The sequence below is a fragment of the Drosophila miranda genome (assembly GCF_003369915.1).
Source record: "Drosophila miranda strain MSH22 chromosome Y unlocalized genomic scaffold, D.miranda_PacBio2.1 Contig_Y2_pilon, whole genome shotgun sequence".
NCBI lineage: Eukaryota > Metazoa > Arthropoda > Insecta > Diptera > Drosophilidae > Drosophila > Drosophila miranda.
Genome location: NW_022881614.1, coordinates 2,621,903 through 2,644,251, shown reverse-complemented (window position 1 = coordinate 2,644,251; position 22,349 = coordinate 2,621,903). Strand labels below are relative to the sequence as shown.

Below are 22,349 nucleotides of genomic sequence, written 5' to 3'. Positions count from 1 at the left end.
AGGTATATGTATGTATGTATGAGTGGAAAATTGTAATTACATACATAATTATATATGTACATATGTATACATACATATTCATGCAGATTTTTGTTTGTAGATTTATCACACCAAATAAGAAGCAAGGAGCAGCAAACCCGTTTTATTATTTTCCTCATTCCTCTTTCTCTCGTAAGAACTGCGCGCACTTGAAATGCACACATCCATATGTATGTACATATGTATGTATGTATGTATGTAGACATGGTTTTGTGTATTGCCATCGCGTTCATATTTCGCTCTCTCTCTGTCTTCCTTTTCCTCTGTCTCTGATCGCTTGCGCAGTTTTGTTTTGTTCATTCGCTCGTTGACGGCAGAAGGGGGAAGTTAAAAACGCAGGAGCTCAGCGCCGTTAGACGACGAGATAAAGCGTGGAATAAGCAAAGCAAAACGGAAAGAAGCGCGGAAAACGAAACCTCAACAAACAAACAACTGTACATTTCGCGAAGCGTCTAGAGGAATTTTGTGTCAGCAAGTAAGTGGACATGTGGACTTTGGTTTATTTCAAGATGCTTATGGTCAAAAAGTCAGTTTAGCTGCAGAAAATGGACAAAGCATCATCACAGACGGAGGCGGACTTGACTGGCCTCCACTTGGGATGCCTGCTGTGCGAGAAATGTTTTGTCGGCATATGTAGATGCGCTCCAGGAGGCTCACCTGCCCCACTTTCCGTCGGTCAGCCCAGAGCCGATCCCCAAGAGCCACACCTGTGACCTGTGTGGGCGCGCGCTGCACTCGCTGCAGGAGCTAAGGAAACACTACAAGGAATACCACGAGGCCCTTGTTAGCACGGAATCGCGTACGGGCGAATTTTTCGAGTGCGATCGTTGCGCCAAATACTTCGTCCTAAGAGACTACCTCAACCTCCACTTGAAGCTAAAGCATTCCGAGTGGGAGATCAAGAAACCAAATGATTCAGATCATGTCCTACAGAATCCCCAAAATCAAAATTATCCACCGTACTCCGCTTTTATGAACGGGTAAGTTCAGTGATGGATCTTTCTTTGCCCACTAACCCGACGTTTCGTATCTAGGACTCTGCGCACCGACTATTACGTGTAGGAGCGCCTACTTCTCAAGATTGTTATTATGGAATATTATTTGATTTAAAAACCTCTGTTATTGCTTATAAACAGGGCCATATCGGCACTGAATGCTAAATTACTGGATTGACTTATAAAATATAAAGAAATGTTGTACGAACAGTATAATAATAAAGACAATATATGTACAGGCCGTCAGCCATCGGGTGCTACAGGGGGACAAACGGATGACGGGTCGGCTCGCACAACTGTGAACTCGGAACTGAGGCGCAGCCGCTCCGGTTAGTAATACCCGGTGCGGTCTGCGTCTCACACCCCCCCCCCCCCCCCCCCCCCCCCCCCCCCCCTAGGACACAGAGGGTTGCGAGCGAACCGTCACCCGCCGTAACTGTGCACACCGGTGGAAGTGCGACTATACTCTCCCCGTGAGGGCGGCTGGAAACAGGTCCTAGCACGGTCATGTCTCTGCTAGGATGCTGGCGAATGGTAGTCGGGCGTAGAGAAGAAAACTCTCAGTGAAATTACCCCAATCCAAGGTGACACTATTATATGTCGAGGGATGCATGGCCGGGGGGTGCCCGGTCGCTAATATGCGGACTCTGGATACCTGCCGACCTCCAGTTTAAATCAGGCTTCCCGGGCCACAAGCAGCTATCAAAGCTCTAGGCTCAATATCGTCGAACTCAGCGACTGTAAATGACTGCCGCAGGTCTCTGCACGAGATCGCAGAGCAGTTAGATCTCTTCCTTATATGGGTCCCCGGCCACAGGGACATCGAGGGGAATGACGCCGCCGACGAGCTAGCCAGGCAGGGTACTACGATTCCTCTCCTACCGGAGAGGGAGCAAGTAGCGATGCACTTAGCTACGTGCAGGCTCCTAACGCACGAATTGTTCGAGCAAAATGCCAATAGGAGATGGCAGCAAACCGTTTCCTGTAAAGTCTCAAGATTGATATGGCCATATCGATCGAAGAAGCGCTCAGCAGAGCTGTATAAACTCAGCAGAGCACAGTGCTCTGCAGTTACTAGAGCCATTACGGGACACTGGCAGATCGGCACTCACGCCTCTAGACTGTCAATCCCTCATAACGACTTCTGCAGGAGTTGTCGCGACGAGGAGGAGGAGGAATCGGTCCCCCACTTCTTCTGCCACTGCCCAGCCCTTGGAAATCGTCGTCTTCGTATTCTCGGGCCGCTTTCCTCACGGACATTTTGGACCTGTCCGTAATCAAACCAGGGACCTTGTCCAAATACATCCAAGCCACCGGATGGGACTGCCCTTAACCTGCAGTAGTATGCTCTCACGGTTCGGGCAACGCGAAGGGGCACATGCCCATGCGGCAACACAACGGACCTTTTATAGGTCCAAGTGAGCTTGGGGCGGGAGGCTCTTATCCCCCCCCCCCTCCCGGCTACCGCCTTAACCTAACCTAACCTATGTACATACATATGAACTATGTATATTGTATGTATATAGCAAACATCTGAATTAAATTCGTTCATTTCAAAAATCATCAGCAGTCCCATGGCACATGCTCCTGTTGAGCATCGTTGTTGATACGAAGTTAGATAAGAAGTTGCAGAAGAGCAGCTCTCACGGGGTAAACGTTTGTTCCTTTTCAAATAAAATGTACAGCAGACAGCCTGTATCGGCATATGTTTTGTTCTCATTTCACTTTTCGCTGACATGCGCATTTTTAACCCCCAGCCGATGTCCCGGCCGATGTCTCCACCGCTGGTGGTGAGCCCACAGAGCGGCCATCTCCGTCGATTTTTTTATACCCGATACTCAAAATGAGTATTGGGGTATATTAGATTTGTGGTAAAAGTGGATGTGTGTAACGTCCAGAAGGAATCGTTTCCGACCCCATAAAGTATATATATTCTTGATCAGCATCAATAGCCGAGTCGATTGAGCCCTGTCTGTCTGTCCGTCCGTCCGTCTGTCCGTCTTTCCGTCCCCTTCAGCGCCTAGTGCTCAAAGACTATAAGAGCTAGAGCAACGATGTTTTGGATCCAGACTTCTGTGATATGTCACTGCTACAAAAATATTTCAAAACTTCGCCCCGCCCACTTCCGCCCCCACAAAGGACGAAAACCTGTTGCATCCACAATTTTAAAGATATGAGAAAACCAAAAATGTAGAATTGTAGAGAATGACCATATCTTTAAGACTGCGGAATCTGAATTGGATCGTATTATTATTATAGCCAGCATCAAGAAAACAATTTCATTTTTTCTCGCCCTGTCTCTCTCTAACACACACGTAGCATAGGCGGCTTTGCTTAGAGTAAAACATTAGCGCCTAGATCTCAGAGACTACAAAAGCTAGAGCAACCAAATTTGGTATCCACACTCCTAATATATCGGACCGAGACGAGTTTGTTTTAAAATTTCGCCACACCCCCTTCCGCCCCCGCAAAGGACGAAAATCTGGGGATATTCAAAAATCTCAGAGACTATTAAAGCTAGAGTAACCAAATTTGGTATCCGCACTCCTGTTAGATCTTACTATAAAACGTGTATCTCAAAATTTCGCCCCACCCCCTTCCGCCCACACAAAGGACGAAAATCTGTTGCATCCACAATATTGCACATTCGAGAAAACTAAAAACGCAGAATCATAGATAATGACCATATCTATCAGATTGCTGAATCTGGATCAGATCAGATCATTTTTATAGCCAATAGGAACAAATCAATTTGCAGTGGCTACACAGCGCCCGACGTCACGCTCAGACTGATTTTCTGTCTCTCTCGCACGCACTCTTTGTCGTGTCGTTTAATATTAGCGGCGTCTGCCGGAGGAGAGCCATACTGACTTAGTATCGGGTATAACCGTAGAGTTGCGGTGTCCGCAGCAACTCACAACGTTCCCCCTCGTTTGATATCGCTTGCTGCAGCTCTTTCTTAAAATTTTCTCGTTGGCGTTTCGTTCCTCGTAGTCTTCGTTTTGGCCTCGCTGCGTCGACCTGCTGGCCCCCGGGCCCTGTCGTCTGTTCACTTTGCAACCAGCAAAAATTAAAGGTTATCGTTGAAACTACATATTCCCTTCAATTGGCCATAGCGAAGTGGAGCTGCCTAAAAATAGCTAATCACAGACAGACATTGAACAGTCCCGTCCCAGTAAATCGTCGTGCCTCACATGTTGTCGGTGTATGTGTGTGCGTTTGCCTGCGAGTGAAGTGGAAACCTGTTTAAAAATAAAACAAGGCCGAGACGGAAAAACAGTGCCAAGTGACATCCATCCGCATCAACGATAACAAAGCCCCCAAGGACGCAATCGTCAGGTGAGAAGGGGCAGGAGTCCTGGGGAGTTTGTTTCCAACTGTAAATACTCTCACGCTTCCGAGAGAGTCGGAGCTCTCTCTCGGACCTCTCTCGTTTGCTCTCTCGCTCTCCAGCTCTCCCGTTTTTTCCCGCCACGTTCAGTGTGACCAGAGTGTCTGTCGGCTTTCCAGCCTTTAAAAATATTTTGTTCGAGTGTATTTGCAATTACTTCAAGTTTTCAATCAACGGCAGGGTGGTGGAGCGTCCAGGGGTGAGTGTACCTGCCTTATCTTACGCTCAGAATGACTGCTATTGTTGGAGTGCACTTTAGCCTTTGAGACCACTTGGAATGATTCCGCCAGTCCCACAAAGGGAAATGCAGTCTGTATCCTTGAAACCTGCTGCTGCAATACGAACTGGCCCACGCGCTCACATGGTTACATTTCGTCGTTGCATGGACGGGAAACTGTTGCCATGCTGCTGCAGCTACTGCGTACGCACGATATGTAGTTCAAGGTCATCTGGTGGCCAAGCCTCCGCCTCCAAGCAACCCAAAAGCCCAGAGTTTGAGTGTAAGATCACGCTCATTAGCGGCAATTGCCTGGGGAAAAGGGAACCCTTCTGCAAGTTTAAGGACATGCGGATCATGCGAATGTCGGACCATCAACTTGAGACGCTTTTTCTGGCGTGGCACTAATTTGCTCCCCCTCCTCCACTGCCTCTTTCGTGTGAGAATAACTGTAAACGTGGCACTAGGAAAACGTGGAAAAGCTACGTGGCCAGGCGACTCCATTACATGGGCAACGTGTTAGTGAACTCTGCCCACGGACCTGGTACTTCGCCAAGACACCTCCAGCTCCAGCAACAGGAAGCGCAGTCATTGAACACTTAATGGAATGCAGTTGGAACGGAAATAGGCGCCAACATTCTGGGCCACTGGGCCTCTCTTCCTACCCGCAGATGAAAAGTAAATTTTCCGCTTGCATCAATATCCTGGGCAAAAGCCAAGAGGGGGCAACCTACTTAGCCCTGCTTAATGCCAGCTAATTGCATTTTGCAGTTTGGGGGCAGCCAATAGAAAGAGAAAGAGAGAGCTCCGCTTAGACAGAGTGTCGTTAGTTGGTCGCCATCGCCCCACCATCCTTGCCACCAACCAAGTTCAATGGAGCGCAAATTGTTGTTATAGCAACGAATAAGTATAGCAGCTCATTCGGCTGGCAACATTCTCCAGTGTCTGGCGGCGTTCCCTGCGGCGGACGAATGACGCTGGGGGCGGCGCTATCCTTGGGGCTGGAATAATCATACAGCCTTCTCCCACCCCCACCCTGTTGACATGTTTATGCGCAAATTTTCAAAGTTTCCGTTCGTTCCGTTAAAGCCAGCTATTGATTTTGTTAACTCAATTACAGTAACAGCGCCGCGCCGAAAGGATAGCCAAGGATAGTGGTAGTGCTTCGTAGGCCGTTGAGTAGCATGCTATCTGCAGTTATGGCATCGGACATCAATTGCGATCCAGGTGAATGGCGTGCCAAGGATTTCAGCCGAAGGGCTGATGCAAACGTTCTGCTTTGTGGGCTTTCAGCATTGTCTAAATTGTTTACCACGCTCAAGGAGTCAGAGAACCTCTCCAATGACCAGGAGATTGATTTTCTGAAAGCCCTGCTCGAATCCAAGGAGCTGAATGCTCTGGTCAATGTGCACACAAAGGTGGCCAAAGTGGGCCGGAATGATCGCCTGGCCCCAGTGCTCTCCACCTCTGCCCAGGTGCTGTACGAGGTGCTGGAGCAACTATCGCAGCGCTGCCATCTGAGCGATGACTGCAAGGAGGCCTTCCACCTGCTGCAGGATGCCCATGTGCAGGTGAGTGTCTTCCAAACGGAGAGATCAGGATATGTATTGCTGACCCTTTCACTCGCTCTAGCATTTACTGTTTGCGCACGATGCCATCGCCCAAAAGGACTTTTATCCGCATCTGCCCGAGGCGCCCTTCGAGATGGACGAGGAGCCCATTAAGATCGTGCAGTTGGTGAAGAGCAACGAGCCCCTGGTAAGTGCCTCTGCCTACATCTCTAGCGCGCTCTCTCTCTCTCATTCCGTCGCTCCATCCCAATCTGCATCTACTTTCGGCTACACTGTCCACCGATTGATCATTCTTCCAGGTCCTGTCGCTCATTGTGATCGTGACAGTGCTCTGTGTTGTCTCTCATTCCCTACCATCCCCCCACCCCTGCCTCTGTCGACTATTCAGCCAACTGCTCCCCCTCTATGCGCCTCCATTCATGCATTCGTCGTATCATCGTATCCGTCCCATCCGCCGCATCTATTTCAATTCTTCTCTAAGCTAATCAATTTTGTAAATTTTGCTTTCGACCAAAATCGAATACGATCGAATCGATATCTCATTAAAAAAACAAACCACTAAAAAACATTTGCTAAACAAAAATTAAATTAAACGAGGTGGAACGTTGTGAGTTGCTGCGGACACCGCAACTCTACAGTTATACCCGATACTAAGTCAGTATGGCTCTCTAATATTGAACCGCTTGAACCGCCGCTAATATTGAACGACACGACAAAGAGTGCGTGCGAGAGAGACAGAAAATCAGTCTGAGCGTGACTTCGGGCGCTGCGTAGCCACTGCAAATTGATTTGTTCCTTATGGCTACAAAAATGATCCGATCTGATCCAGATTCAGCAATCTGATAGATATGGTCGTTATCTGCGTTTTTAGTTTTCTCGAATGTGCAATATTGTGGATGCAACAGATTTTCGTCCTTTGTGTGGGCGGAAGGGGGTGGGGCGAAATTCTGAGATATACGTTTTATAGTGAGATCTAACAGGAGTGCGGATACCAAATTTGGTTACTCTAGCCTTAATAGTCTCTGAGATTTGTGGATGCCCCAGATTTTCGTCCTTTGCGGGCGGAAGGCGATATCACAGGAGTGTGGATACCAATTTTGGTTGCTCTGGCTCGTATAGGTTCTGAGATCCTTGAACTCATATTTTGCAATTGGCAAAACCGACCATGAAACCTGTGTGTTAGAGAGAGACAGAGCGAGAAAGAATGAAATTGTTTTCTTGATTCTGGCTATAATAATTATACGATCTGGTTCAGATTTTGCACTCTAGAAGATATAGTCATCTTCTACGATTCAGCGTTTTTAGTTTTATACTATCTTTAAAAATGTAGATGCCACAGATTTTCGTCCTTTGTGGGGGCGGAAGTGGGCGGGGCGAAGTTTTGAAATATTTTTGTAGCAGTGACATATCACAGAAGTCTGGATCCAAAACATCGTTGCTCTAGTAGCTCTTATAGTCTTTGAGCACTAGGCGCTGAAGGGGACGGACAGACGGACAGACGGACAGACGGACGGACGGACGGACGGACGGACGGACGGACGGACAGGCGGACAGACAGTCAGGGCTCAATCGACTCGGCTATTGATGCTGATCAAGAATATACATATATACTTTATGGGGTCGGAAACGATTCCTTCTGGGCGTTACACACATCCACTTTTACCACAAATCTAATATACCCCAATACTCATTTTGAGTATCGGGTATAAAAACACAGACAGGAGCACAGAGTGCGGAGCCAATTGTTGTAAGTAAAGTAAACGAATGTCCATAGCTGTAAAAAGTTCCACCATAAACTACAACAAAAGAAATCCCGTTCCAAGCACCACTAAAAGATGGATACGATATGTGTATTCCCACAACGACATAGCAAACTGTACAAAACACACACCACATGCATACACACCGATGTACTCTGTACTCGTGCGACTACAAGTTGTTGGTTGTGTGCCGCCCCATTTGGTTGTTGTCGCACGTCCATCAGCCACAGCACACGAACACTCCCACATACACATAATACACATATCGGAAACAGCACTCTCTCTCTCTCTCACTCACACACACGCACACACACACGCACATGAAGGAATTTTCACTCAACTTTTCTTCTTTCCTCTTCTTCTCGTCCGGAGCTTCACACACAGCAGCTGATCGCGCCGCCAGACAGGTGATCGCGTAGAGTTGCCACACGGACGGTGCTGCCAGACAGCCCCGATCGACCCAGGGCTGCCAGAGTGTTGGAGAGAGCTGGAGTTGCGCGCCAACGGAGGGAGATTTTAATTTCGAAATTCAAATTCTAAAGTAAACAATAGGAATGGAGGAGGATGAAAAGCTCGCCTTCAGGAAGGGTAGCATGCTCGCCCGATCGCCGGCACCCGAGCCATCTCCATCTCCAGCAGCAGCCGCGCAGAGTCGGGACCTTGACTCTAGGGAGACCCCCAAGAGGGTTCGGGACCCAGCCAGCCCGGGAAGTTCCCAGAGGCAAACGCCGCCCAAGAAGAGCAAGGCCCACCAGGAGGCTACCTGCCTTGAGAACCTCTCAGAGCTGGGAAAAATCCTTGATGAGGTTCAGACCAGGATGATGGACAAAACTACGCGCCACATCAACATGGCCACCAGAGCACTGTTCGTGCGCATGAAGGAGCTGCACTCGAACATCATCGAATCGAGCCAAGAGGCTGCAGCGGGTAGAAGCGCGCTGCAGGAAGGCTCCGACGCCCAAGGCCTGTGCCCGAAATGCTCACAGAGCACGCGGAGCGCAGACAAGGAGCAGCAGACAACGACCGTCTGGAGGAAAGATGCCGCAGCGCAAACCGAACCGTGGCGTAAACTTAGCCAGCCATCCGTGGCCGAAGGTCCAATGGGGAGCCGGGAACCCCACCTACGCGCCCAAGGCAGCGAAAAGGAGCTATCGCAACCAAGAGGACCCTTAAAAAGGCCCCGTTGCGGCCACACGGAGACGTGGCGACGACCAGCGCCATGAGGCAGCCCAAGAGCCCCGGAATCCCGGACAGCGAATGGAGCGTGGTGGCCAAGAGGCCGAGAGCAGCACGCCGCGCTCGCCCAGACGCGGTCATAGTTCAGGCCCCCGGGAAGTCGTACAGCGAGGTTCTGGCAATGGTCACCAGACGACACGACAACCAGCTTTCCGACCTGGGAAGCTGCGTCTCCAAGGTACGCCGCACCATAAACGGCAACCTTCTGCTGGAGGTGGCAAAAGACAGCGTGGAGAGTGCTGAGGGCATGAAAGCCAGCATCGCACGTGTCCTCGGCGATGGAGCGTCTGTGCGCGCAATGACGGAAGACTCGAAGGTGGTGATATTGGAGATACGGGACATCGACTCCCTCGCGACGGAGCAGGAGATCTGTGCCGCTGCAGCGGGTAGAAGCGCGCTGCAGGAAGGCTCCGACGCCCAAGGCCTGTGCCCGAAATGCCCACAGGGCACGCGGAGCGCAGACAAGGAGCAGCAGACAACGACCGTCTGGAGGAAAGATGCCGCAGCGCAAACCGAACCGTGGCGTAAACTTAGCCAGCCATCCGTGGCCGAAGGTCCAATGGGGGAGCCGGGAACCCCACCTACGCGCCCAAGGCAGCGAAAAGGAGCTATCGCAACCAAGAGGACCCTTAAAAAGGCCCCGTTGCGGCCACACGGAGACGTGGCGACGACCAGCGCCATGAGGCAGCCCAAGAGCCCCGGAATCCCGGACAGCGAATGGAGCGTGGTGGCCAAGAGGCCGAGAGCAGCACGCCGCGCTCGCCCAGACGCGGTCATAGTTCAGGCCCCCGGGAAGTCGTACAGCGAGGTTCTGGCAATGGTTACCAGACGACACGACAACCAGCTTTCCGACCTGGGAAGCTGCGTCTCCAAGGTACGCCGCACCATAAACGGCAACCTTCTGCTGGAGGTGGCAAAAGACAGCGTGGAGAGTGCTGAGGGCATGAAAGCCAGCATCGCACGTGTCCTCGGCGATGGAGCGTCTGTGCGCGCAATGACGGAAGACTCGAAGGTGGTCATATTGGAGATACGGGACATCGACTCCCTCGCGACGGAGCAGGAGATCTGTGCCGCTCTAACTCGCCAATTCAACATTGACGAGGCTCGAGTAAGAGTCCGCAGTCTGCGCCGCGGATACGCGGAGTCCCAGCTGGCGGTGGTCAGCTTGCCCTTCTCCCTGGGCCAAGCGGTCCTGAAAGGCGGCAAGGTGAGGATCGGCTGGACCTTATGTAGGATCCGGGAAAGAGATGGACTCCCAAGGTGCTACCGATGCCTGGAACCCGGCCATATCGCACGGAACTGCAAGAGTACAGTGGACAGGAGTGGCTGCTGCATCAAATGCGGGGAGAAAGGGCACAAAGTTTCCGAATGCAAAAAAGAGCCTGCGTGCTTCATCTGCTCAGCAGCTGGAAAGAAGGAGGTCACGCACCAGGCAGGCACTAAAAACTGCCCAGCCACGCGAAGCGGCGTCGGCAAAACCAGGACGACATGCAGTTGATTCAACTCAACCTGAATCACTGCAGGGCCGCACAGGATCTCCTGACGCAGACGGTGCGCGAGCTTGGCTCTGAGGTGGCACTCCTCAGCGAACCACATAAGGTGGGCAGCAGCAGCGATTGGGCCACGGACCTTACTGGCAAAGCGGCCCTGTGGCTCTGTGGCGTCGACGCGCCACAATTGCGCGACACCAAGTCGGCAGACGGGTTCGTCCGAGGGTATGTAGGCGGCATATGGTTCTACAGCTGCTACCTGGCACCCAGCCTCTCACTGGAGACCTTCAGCCGCATTATGGACGAGCTGAGCTGCGATCTGCGAGGACGGAACAACGTCGTAGTCGGAGGCGACTTCAACGCCTGGGCCCTGGAATGGGGGTCCTCCCGTACAAACGCCAGAGGCCGCACGGTGTTGGAGGCTTTTGCCTCTCTGGACGTCGTCCTTCTGAACGAAGGGTCCCAACAAACTTTCAGCAGGGCAGGTGTAGGGTCGATCATCGATCTCACCTATGCCAGCAGCACGCTGGCCCGGCACGCCCGATGGAGGATCAGCGACGTATATACTGCCAGCGACCACGAGGCCATACTATGCACCCTGGGCACCCTTGCCCGATCGAGAGGTACCCCGTTCCGGCATAGGAAGGCGTACCGCCAGGACACGCTGAGGGCCCAAGCCTTCGCAAGCGCCCTTGAGAGCTACTCTGCAAACGATGCAGACGGAGCCAACGATATGGCGACCAAATTGGCGGACGCACTTGAAGGCGCCTGCGACCAGAGCATGCTACCGAGAGGGACGTTCCGAAAGAACAAGGATCCAGTTTTCTGGTGGAGCGAAGCGATTGCGGTTCTCCGTAGAACCTGCCACCGGGCCAGAAGGCTGCTCCAGCGAGCCAGAGGCACACCGCGCTTGGCCCGATGCAGCGAGACCTACAAAGCGGCGAGGAAGGATCTGAAGACCGCCATAAGGAACAGCAAGAGGGAATGCTTCCTTAAGCTGTGTGATGCCGCCGAAGAGGACCCCTGGGGAGGCGCGTACAGGATGGTGGTGAAGAGGCTGAACGCGGGCAGTAAAGCTCCAACAGATCCAGAGGCACTGGAGGGTATAGTCAAGGCACTGTTTCCTCGAGGACGGCAGATCCCTAGCTCCCTGCGGTTCGAGCATAGCCCGAGCGACATCTGCGAGGTTACGGAAGCCGAGGTGTTGCAGGCAGGCAGAAACCTGATACCTAGGAAGGCTCCGGGTCCGGATGCGATCCCCAACAGCGCGTTGAAGCTGGCACTTCTTCTACTCCCGAGGGAAGTTGCGGGCCTTTTCAACAAATGCCTCCAGGAGGGGACGTTCCCCGAGAGGTGGAAAAGGCAACGGCTGCTACTATTAACCAAGCCGGGCAAGCCGCCAGGGGTGGCCTCTTATTACAGGCCCATCTGCCTTCTGGACTCCATGGGAAAAGTCTTCGAAAGGGTGATCGGTGCGAGGCTGAGCGCAGCCATCGAAGCAGCAGGCGGTCTCTCCCAGAACCATAACGGGTTCAGGAAAGGGATGTCGACGCTGGACGCCATCTTGAGGGTCGAAAAAACTACGGAGGAAGCCATTGCTGGGACTAGGTGGAGAGGCGGAACCAAGTCCTATTGTCTGGTGGTGACACTGGACATAAGGAACGCCTTCAACTCGGCCGACTGGACCCGGACGCTGGAGGCACTGAGGTCCTTCAACATCCCGGGCTACCTACTGAATATAGCGCGCAGCTATTTCAGCAATAGGGTGCTGACAATGGACACATGTCAGGGCTCTAGGGCATACGAAGTCTCAGCCGGAGTCCCGCAGGGCTCCGTTTTGGGACCTCTGCTCTGGAACGCCATGTACGACGGGGTCCTACGCCTCCCGATGCCAGCCAACACTAACCTGGTGGGTTTCGCTGACGACGTCGCAATAGTGGCGGTAGCGAAGGAACTTGCCGCAGTGGAGGAGCTTGCCAACGTCGCCATACAAGCCGTCGAGGCGTGGCTAGCCGCCGCGGGGCTGGAACTGGCGGCCCAAAAAACGGAGGCGGTCCTGATATCCAGCCGTAAAGTGGTCGAGACCGCCAGAGTGCAGGTTGGTGGGACCGCGATCGAATCGCAGAGCTCCATCAAGTACCTTGGAGTCCTCATCGACACGCGCCTGTCCTTCAAAGAGCATCTGGAATACGTCCACACGAAGGCCGGTGGGACGGCGGGAGCGCTATCCAGGATGCTGCTAAACACCAGAGGGCCAAAGCAGGCAAAGAGGAAACTGCTGACGAGCGTCGTGACGTCGCAGATGCTCTACGCCGCTTCGTTGTGGGCAGAAGCCGCGAAGGTGAGGAGCTACATGCGAGGAGTGGAGGCAACGTACAGACTGTGCGCCATTAGGATCGCGTGCTCGTTCCGGACCATCTCAGACGAAGCCGCGTTAGTCATTGCCGGGCAAGTTCCGCTCAGGGAGCTGATAAGGGAGAGGAAGGAGATCCATGATGCCATGACGGACAGTGCAGCCAAGGTACGCTCCAAAGCAGAAATTAAGGACGCCGCCAGAAGGACCAGCATAGACAGATGGCAGACTCGATGGGACTCACCCAAAGGCCGATGGACCCACACCCTCATCCCAAGCATAGCATGCTGGGTTGAAAGGAAGCACGGCCAGGTGGATTTCTACCTTACCCAGGCACTGATCGGACATGGCTGCTTCCGCGGCTACCTCAAGCGCTTCGGCCACGAGACAGAGGACTGGTGCCCCGAGTGTGGCACAGGCATAGAGGAGGACGCTCGCCACGTCCTCTTCGACTGCCACAGGTTTGACCTCGAGCGTCAGACATTGGAGACAGCAGCAGGGTCTAGGGTCAGCACCGAGACTCTGGTGCCGCTGATGCTGGCAGACCCGAAGGTGTGGGAAGCGGCCGCGGAGTTCGCCTCTAGTGTGATGCGAACGCTTAGGTCCTTGGAGAGAAGGCGGAAGGAGCAGACGGAGTAAGTGTCCACGCCACTGCGAAGCAATGCTTTGCGGCAGTACCGCAGTCCGCGGGGCCCCTAGTCCCAACATACTCTTGTCCGTTAAATTTAGTTAAATATAAATGTAAGTAGCATAGCATGTGTGCGTGTGCATTGGTTTGACGTAAAAATGACATCAGCCATGTAGGGGCGTGGTGGCATGCGACAAGCAGCCCAACGGAATAAAACACACGCACATGAGCCGACTTTTGATTGGCGGAATATTGAAATGCGTTTGTCTACTTTTAGGGGGCCACCATTAAGACGGACGAGGAGACCGGCAAAATAATCATAGCTCGAATCATGCACGGCGGCGCTGCCAATCGCTCTGGTCTGATACACGTCGGCGACGAGGTCATCGAGGTCAACAGCATTAATGTGGAGGGCAAGACACCCGGCGATGTGCTCACCATACTGGTTAGTGCCCAGCGATCCCATCGTCCTGACTCCCACTACATTCTCTCTGTTTGCTAGCAAAACTCGGAGGGCACCATCACCTTTAAGCTGGTGCCCGCTGACGCCAAAGGCGCCCAGCGCGAGTCCAAGGTGCGGGTGAGGGCCCATTTCGACTACAATCCCGATGTGGATCCGTACATACCGTGCAAGGAGGCGGGCCTGGCCTTCCAGCGCGGCGATGTCCTCCATATTGTGGCCCAGGATGATGCCTACTGGTGGCAGGCACGCAGGGAGCACGAGCGCTCCGCCCGCGCTGGCCTCATCCCGAGTCGCGCCCTGCAGGAGCGTCGCATCATCCACGAGCGTACGCAGCGGGATGGCAATGATCTGGACTCCAAGCGTAAGCATCCATCATACCAGCTGGTTCATGAATCTGTCCCTGACTCCCCCATGCCCAAGCCCAGACTGAAATTGATATACTTTCATGTCGCCTCTTAATCCGATCATCCGCAATCTGACTAACAATTGGCCGCCTCCCCTAACATCAACCATCAATCAGCCGGTTCATGCGCATCACTCTGCAACACCACCCCACCCCGCTCCCTCCGACTGCACACGAGCAGCAGCAGCTCGTCGTGCCGCCAGCCCAAGACTAAAAAGATCATGGACGACTTGGCAGAGAACGACGACTTTGATCGCGAGCAGATCGCAACCTACGAGGAGGTGGCCAAGCTCTATCCCCGGCCTGGCATCTTCAGGCCAGTGGTGCTCATCGGTGCCCCTGGTGTGGGTCGGAATGAGCTGCGCCGCCGTCTGATAGCCCGTGATCCCGAGATAGAAGAAATGTAGTTGAATAGTTGAGGAACGAATAGGAACTATAGAGAGACACTATGACACCATAGCAGGCGGTCCTGCTGCTGGGCTGGTACACTCCCGTCCAACTTTAGTCCTTTCACGACAAGTACCTTTTTGCGTAACAGTGAAAACAATGAAATGAAAACAATAAACAATTGAAAGAACTTAGAAACCAGCATCTATAGAACGGATTAACAATTACACTTACCATTACAATTACAATTAAATTATGTGAAATTGTTGTACAAAATTGATTATTTGTGTTCAAATAGAATAACTTAAAAAATTAATGTATTTATTACACGTTGTTAAAATCAAAAGAGTTAATCCCTACGACACATACCCCTATAACTGTAACTTTACCTCTAACGCTAACTGTATTGTATCTCAATTGTATATACACTCTCACTATCTGGGGCATATTGGATACAGTATGGATCTACGTTCTATATGTGACATTTCTCTCATTTCTAAGCTGATTTCATCTAACGAGGAGCTATTGTGCGGCGATTCATTGTTAAAAAAAAGTGAGAAATTAATAAAAACCTATTTTAAAAGGAAGTTTCATTATTCCCAAGGGGGAACATTTCAATTTAGATCAAATAAAAGAAGACTTAAACACAGCTTTATTGGGCAGCACATTTTGTATACATAATACATATCGACACTACACTCACATATTAATGTATATAGTACCTACGAAGGATTCTTCGTCTAAGTATAGCCTATGTGGTACATTGTATATCTTATCCATATCAAAGTCTATGCAGGATGTTTCATCAGTTTTCTTGATTGATTGCTAATTGCAGATTGTAATACGAAGACAAAGACTAACTCCCATCTTTCATTGCACTGAAATCATTGTCAGGTATCGCAGTTCGCCATCTCTCTTTCTCTCTACCTCTCTCTGTATAGCTAGAGCTGCGACTTGGTCCCGGACCAAGAAGAACTCTGTCCGTAAAAGTCTGCCAACCGCTTGGCCTCACGCCACCCGGCCTCGACCGCACCATGCACCGTGGAGTAGTAGTGCTCGCTGGAAGCCTCTCCCGCCATCTGGACAATGGGCTTGTCGCAACGACTCTGTTGCAGCTCCTCCGACGGCTCGCGCTCCCGCTCCGGAGTGGTGGACACCACAGTGAGTGGGTGGGCGAGCTCGCGGGCTCCTGTGCCCAGGTTCTCTGTTTCCATGGAACGGTAGGAGTACGAGCCACGGAATTTCTCGTTTGTGTGCCAGGCAGAGGTGCGGAAGCTGCTTGGCTCGGGGATGTTCCAGTGCAGGAAGCGGCGGAAGAGATACATGCAACCAGCCAGAATCTCATCCTCAGGCAAGGTCTCCATGTGCCTGCCGTTGACATTGGTTATCCAGCCGGCCAGGATGCGGGGCTGATAGCTCACTCGATAGAAGCCAAAGACGTCCTCCAGCCATGCCCGTGAAGTTCCCCGAATGTCGTCCAAGTCCTCGTCCCGCCAGAGCAGCGTGAAGCCTGTCCAGTCGTCAGGCCAAAAGGCCACCGGAAATTCCACAAAGATCTTGTTGACGGTGCCAAAGGCCAGTCCTTCGATAGCCCGCTGCTTTTCCACTGGGAGCTTTGGCTCGAACAGACGCCAGTGCTGCTCCTTGAGCACGCCCAGGGAGACGGTTACCACCACATGATCGGCGATGCAGTTCTCTCCGTTGCTCAGCTCCAACTTCACGCGTCCATCGTTGCGGTTCCAGTTGATCTTAAATGCGCGGGTACCCAGGAGCTGGCGCTGTTCCAGGACCACCAACTCGGACTTGAGCTCGCGGGCGCGCATCAGTAGTTTCAGCAGCTCCACGTAGCCCTTATCGTACCAGTTGAGGAGGATGTCGCCCTCACACTGCCAGTAGTCCAGATATCCACGTCCTGACACCTGGTCCAGCGTGTCGGAGGCCTCCACGGAGTTCTCGAACTTCTGACAGTTGTCAAAGAACTCTCTGGCCACCACCGCATCGATGTCGGCGTTCTCCGGCCGGCGCAGGGTCTCATAGAACTTGTTGGTCAGGTAGCTGCCGAGGGATCCGCTGCAGTGGCGCAGCTCCAGCTGCCGCGAGACCAGTGAATCCCCCACGATCGCCTTGAGCCGGCTGGCCACGTTCTCTGGTACGACCTCCCGATTGGAGCGCACACGCTGATAATTCTCGTAGACAGGTCCGGTGGACTCCAGCAGTTCCTCCGCCTGTCTCCTGGTCAACTCGTACACAATGTTATCCCTCTCACCTTCACACCACTGGGCGCCCAGATCGATCACATTGTCCCCAAAGGGGATGGTGTGTATGCGTACTCCCACACGCTCCTCGGCCTCCACAACGAGCACGTTCTGGAAACCGTACTCCAGCAGCTTGGTGGCACACGCAATCCCCGATGCTCCGGCTCCAATTACAACGATCTTGCGATCGAGATTCCGCTGCGACTGGCTCATTCTGGGCAACTAAATCTGGGAATGAATGCACAAAAGCAAATCAAGGGGGAGGTACATATGTACATAAGAATACTCGAGCCAATTGATGGAAAATGTGCAAATGCACACTTTATGCACATATCTGAGTGGGAGGGGAGGCAAGGGTGGGGTGTCAATTCCAACAGCAACCGAGACACCGTTAGTTGATTTTCTTCGGAAATTGTTTTCATTTGAATAGCTGTTGCAGTGCAATTCCAGGCACTTGAGAGCTTTATCAATTCAACATCTACAATCATACAATCAAAAAAAGAATAGCTCTAAGGGACCGAAGCTGACAATACCCTTACACACCGTACAGGGAAATCTTATAGACATGACAGTTCATGGGATTCAGTACATATACGTATGTAGAACTGGTCTTTTCTGGTTAAAGCCTGAGTACCCTTTGATAGGGTATATACGCTTCCTTTCTGTTTCGGTTATGAATTTGTAGTGCGCCCGCACGGTAAACGTAACGGCATTTCAGCCTTTGATAAGAGTCTCGAAAAAGCTCCCCAGCAACAAACAAAAAAGCCATTTCAGCCACAAGTAGTAGGTGGGGGGATGGGGATAGTCGTGTACATACGTACGAATGTTTGGTCTTTGGCTGCATGAATTTATTAATAGTCGCCACATTGTGAGTGTGGGGGATGGAGCGGGCCGGGGCGCAGTGACCAGTGAGCATAGCATAGGAGCCTAGAGGAACCAGTGGCCCAACCGGACCAGCGGGTTTTACCGAGGCGGCATTCCTCTGGATCTAAAATGAATGCTCAGTGAAAGAGGGAGCGCCGCAACTTCCTGGTCGCGAACAGAGAGCACTCACCGAAAACTTGTGACTTGTATTTCAAAACTGCCGAATATATTCACAATCAAACATTTTGACTGCACTCTGGAGTATTTTGTGGGTCCAGGTCCTATGCCGAGAACTGGAAATCGAGAAAAATTCTGACTGAGGGACTGCGTCTGCCGCGGCGGGTACACAAACAAAACTGAATGCCGAAAAGCAATGAGCATATGGAATCGTGCTTCTTTGGCCATGCTTATGCTGTGCTGCCCAGTGGCGCTGTGGTGCTCTGAGTGGGGGCCGCTGTCGTATTGGTCAAATTGTTGCCCACGTCTCTGGGCGCTCTGCGCAGACTTTAATCTTGCGAAGAGCTTTGAGTGAAAGCTGTGCCGGTACAGCTGACTGCCCGAGCGAATGAGGGGGGGTGGTGTTGTGAGTTCTCTTCGTTGGGTGGGAGATTAGGAAAGAAGGAAAATGTGGTATGATGGATGACATGACCCCTTGACCAGACCAGCATGGATGCAATTGGGTTGTGCACTTGGCGCCATTAGAAAGTGTTTTGAATGATTCACATATATATATATATATATTTACTCAACTGCATACAAGTTTAGTTAAATTAGTGGAATTTGCTAAAACTCTTCATTAAATAACTCACTTGATATATGCGTTCGTGTTTGTGTGTGTGTGTATATAAGATATATTCCTCGATGTATGTACAAGTTAACACCCTAAGAGTTCAATACTCTTATTTCCAATTAAAACAGAAAAAAGTATAAAAATTCTTGCCCAATAGTTTATTACCCAATTGTAATAACAATGCGCAAGAATTCTGTCACAATTTACACAAAAAGTAAAAACCATTTCCTGCCTAAAACAAGAACCGAAACATTGTATTTCTGGAAGTGCTTATGCGCTCCACTTCAAGTCAGCACTTCACGAGAAACCATCGCCCCCACCCAGTCTTCGACGTCGCGACTGCGATAATGTCGACAATGCATTTTTGATGACTCCGCTGTTCTTCACCCCCAACATCGACCAGCAACATTGACTTCCTATTGCCGGTCAATAACTGCAACTGCGCTGTCGCCACCGACGCCGCCGCCTACAATAATTCTGAAGACCCCAACAATTCGGCCTCTGCCGAAGTTCCTCTGCCGCGTTCATCGATAGGTTTCTTTAAGAATTATAATTCTAGATTTAAGCAGTCACATTCTGATATTCAATAAAAGCACTTCGCTAAAGTGAACAGAATCAAAATAATCTTTTATTTTGTCCTTCGAATAAGGATAAAATTAACTGGCGCCCGAGCAGTGACCTGACTAGTGAACAACACAGCAAAAAGTTTAGTACGTTCGCGAAAACTGCAAAAACTTGCAGCCGTCGGTCTCAATAATAATTACCGGTGTGACTCAAAATATTTCGTAATATTGTCCGGTATAACCCATCGGTGACTCCAATTCCTGAAAGTTCCGTACTCAGGAAAACCAACCAAAATGGAGCGAAGTCCAGGAACCTCAGTAAGGTGATACCATCATAAAAGGGACCAATTCCGGATCGCCCGGTGGACGAGCCACATCCAACATGTTAAGGTAAGTAAAACAAAAACAAAACGACGAAAAACAAAAAACATTTGTTTCAAGTGAAAATAAAATAAAGTGAAGGAAAAAATTCACAAAAGTGAAACAATTAAAAAAATATAAATTTTCCGCGCGATACAAAAAATTATAAAACGGGAAACAAAAACCCCAAATGGAAAAAGAAAATAAAAACCCAAACCTACGAAAGCTAAAACAAACAAAATACCTATTCACATATTTCAAAAACCATATTCATATCTTACAAATACTTAATACTTGCACATAATGGCAAATCCTAATAACCTAATCAGACCTGCCGTTCTGGTTCAAGACCCCAATGCTGGTACAAGAAGTAAACCCTGCACTTCCTCACCATGCGAGTGACTACGACAAAATCCCAGACTTAGTGAAAAGTATTCGGGAATTTTCGGGAAGCTTAAACGAATTTAGTTCCTGGAAGAAGGGAGTAGATAGGATTCTAGGGGACTTTGCAGACATAGTAGGAACCCGAAAGTACGTTGGGATCCTTCAAGTCATTCGAAACAAGATTGTCGGAAATGCCGATACGGCATTAGAATCATACAGCATTCCTCTTAATTGGAATGCTATTTCCAAATGTTTAACCCTACACTATGGTGACAAGGGAGACCTGAGTACATTAGAGTACCAGATGACCATGATAGTGCAGGGAAATCAACAGTCAGTGGAAGATTATCATCAAGTCGTTTATCACCAAATGTCACTGATTCTAAATAAAATAGGTTGCATGGAATTAGGAAGGGAAGAAGAACAATTAATGACCAAACTATACCGCGATAAAGCTTTAGATACTTTTGTCAGAGGACTACGAGGAGATCTTCCTCGACTCCTGGGTATGAAAGAACCAGCAGACCTCCCATCAGCTCTACACCTTTGTTTAAAATTAGAAAACCAGAACTATCGTTCCAATTATGCTAACGCCAAAGCACCCACTATTGGATTTAGGGGATCAAACCAAAAACCAATTCCAGCACCCCGATCAAATATCAACTATAATAACTTTAGGCAACCTCTTCAGTACCACCAGTATAATCAATATAAACCTTCAGTTCCTCCCAGACAAAACTATAATTACCAAACACCTCAAGTTACACAGAGTTATCCCCGTCAACAATTCCCTCCGAATAACATTCCGAATCGTCCGATCGCACCAAAGCCAATGCCAAAACCAGAACCAATGGAGATAGATCCAAGTCTCCATACTAGAAATGTCAACTATATGAATCGTCCGCATTTTCAAGCAGGAAAACGACCCCCAACTCAAAATGTAATAGAAAAAAGACAAAGACAATTCAATATCCAAACTGGCGAAACCGACGAAACTCAAACGAACTCTTCGCCTGATGCAATAAATTACCGCAACTTTGGCTGAATACGAACAACTGAAAGATGAGTATGAAAACGACAATGACTTTGAACAAACCCTTGAGGAGTATGCTCAAGAACCAGATACAGACAATAACGACTCGAATCTCGAACAACTAAGTGACTTACATTTTTTAGAATAAACGAGGTGGAACGTTGTGAGTTGCTGCGGACACCGCAACTCTACAGTTATACCCGATACTAAGTCAGTATGGCTCTCCTGCGGCAGACGCCGCTAATATTGAACCCCACGACAAAGAGTGCGTGCGAGAGAGACAGAAAATCAGTCTGAGCGTGACGTCGGGCGCTGCGTAGCCACTGAAAATTGACTTCTTGCTTTTGGCTACAAAAATGATCCGATCTGATCCAGATTCAGCAATCTGATAGATATGGTCATTATCTATGATTCTGCGTTTTTAGTTTTCTCGAATGTGCAATATTGTGGATGCAACAGATTTTCGTCTTTTGTGGGGGCGGAAGGGGGTGGGGCGAAATTCTGAGATATACGTTTTATAGTGAGATCTAACAGAAGTGCGGATACCAAATTTGGTTACTCTAGCCTTAATAGTCTCTGAGATTTGTGGATGCCCCAGATTTTCGTCCTTTGCGGGGGCGGAAGGGGGTGTGGCGAAATTTGGACACGAAACGGTCAAGGTCCGATATCACAGGAGTGTGGATACCAAATTTGGTTGCTCTGGCTCTTATAGGTTCTGAGATCCTTGAACTCATATTTTGCAATTGACAAAACCGACCATGAATACCCTGTGTGTTAGAGAGAGACAGAGCGAGAAAGAATGAAATTGTTTTCTTGATTCTGGCTATAATCATTATACGATCTGGTTCAGATTTTGCACTGTAAAAGATATGGTCATCCTCACCGATTCTGCGTTTTTGGTTTTATCGTATCTTTAAAAATGTGGATGCCACAGATTTTCGTCCTTTGTGGGGGCGGAAGTGGGCGGGGCGAAGTTTTGAAATATTTTTGTAGCAGTGACATATCACAGAAGTCTGGATCCAAAACATCGTTGCTCTAGCTCTTATAGTCTTTGAGCACTAGGCGCTGAAGGGGACGGACGGACGGACGGACGGACGGACGGACGGACAGACGGACAGACAGACAGGGCTCAATCGACTCGGCTATTGATGCTGATCAAGAATATAT

The 22,349-nt window shown here is 50.3% G+C and overlaps 2 protein-coding genes and 1 long non-coding RNA gene across 7 annotated transcripts; 2 read left to right on the top strand and 1 right to left on the bottom strand.

The window, feature by feature from the left end:
- The first annotated feature begins 349 nt into the window (after positions 1 to 349).
- On the top strand, positions 350 to 1,216 carry LOC117192863. The gene is made up of 3 exons (XR_004474458.1): positions 350 to 514; positions 567 to 1,019; positions 1,074 to 1,216. It is a non-coding gene; the product is annotated as an uncharacterized LOC117192863 (long non-coding RNA).
- Positions 1,217 to 4,116: 2,900 nt separating this feature from the next.
- LOC117193097 (MAGUK p55 subfamily member 7-like) lies at positions 4,117 to 15,516 on the top strand. Of its 5 annotated transcripts, none has more exons than XM_033397819.1 (8): positions 4,117 to 4,373; positions 5,763 to 5,869; positions 5,936 to 6,213; positions 6,275 to 6,400; positions 7,931 to 7,960; positions 13,958 to 14,125; positions 14,183 to 14,504; positions 14,664 to 15,516. In XM_033397819.1, exons 2-8 carry the CDS (start codon positions 5,827 to 5,829, stop codon positions 14,951 to 14,953), a joined length of 1,257 nt encoding a protein of 418 aa, XP_033253710.1. In that variant the 5' UTR covers positions 4,117 to 4,373; positions 5,763 to 5,826; the 3' UTR covers positions 14,954 to 15,516. The 5 variants fall into 5 exon arrangements, with proteins under 5 accessions (XP_033253710.1, XP_033253713.1, XP_033253711.1 ...); XM_033397822.1 differs by having other exon boundaries at positions 14,784 to 15,428; XM_033397820.1 differs by lacking the exon at positions 7,931 to 7,960.
- Positions 15,517 to 15,568: 52 nt separating this feature from the next.
- On the bottom strand, positions 15,569 to 18,342 carry LOC117193096 (spermine oxidase-like). The gene is made up of 2 exons (XM_033397818.1): positions 18,243 to 18,342; positions 15,569 to 17,416 (listed from the first exon to the last, which is right to left on the bottom strand). Exon 2 carries the CDS (start codon positions 17,399 to 17,401, stop codon positions 15,875 to 15,877), a length of 1,527 nt encoding a protein of 508 aa, XP_033253709.1. The 5' UTR covers positions 17,402 to 17,416; positions 18,243 to 18,342; the 3' UTR covers positions 15,569 to 15,874.
- Positions 18,343 to 22,349: the final 4,007 nt, after the last annotated feature.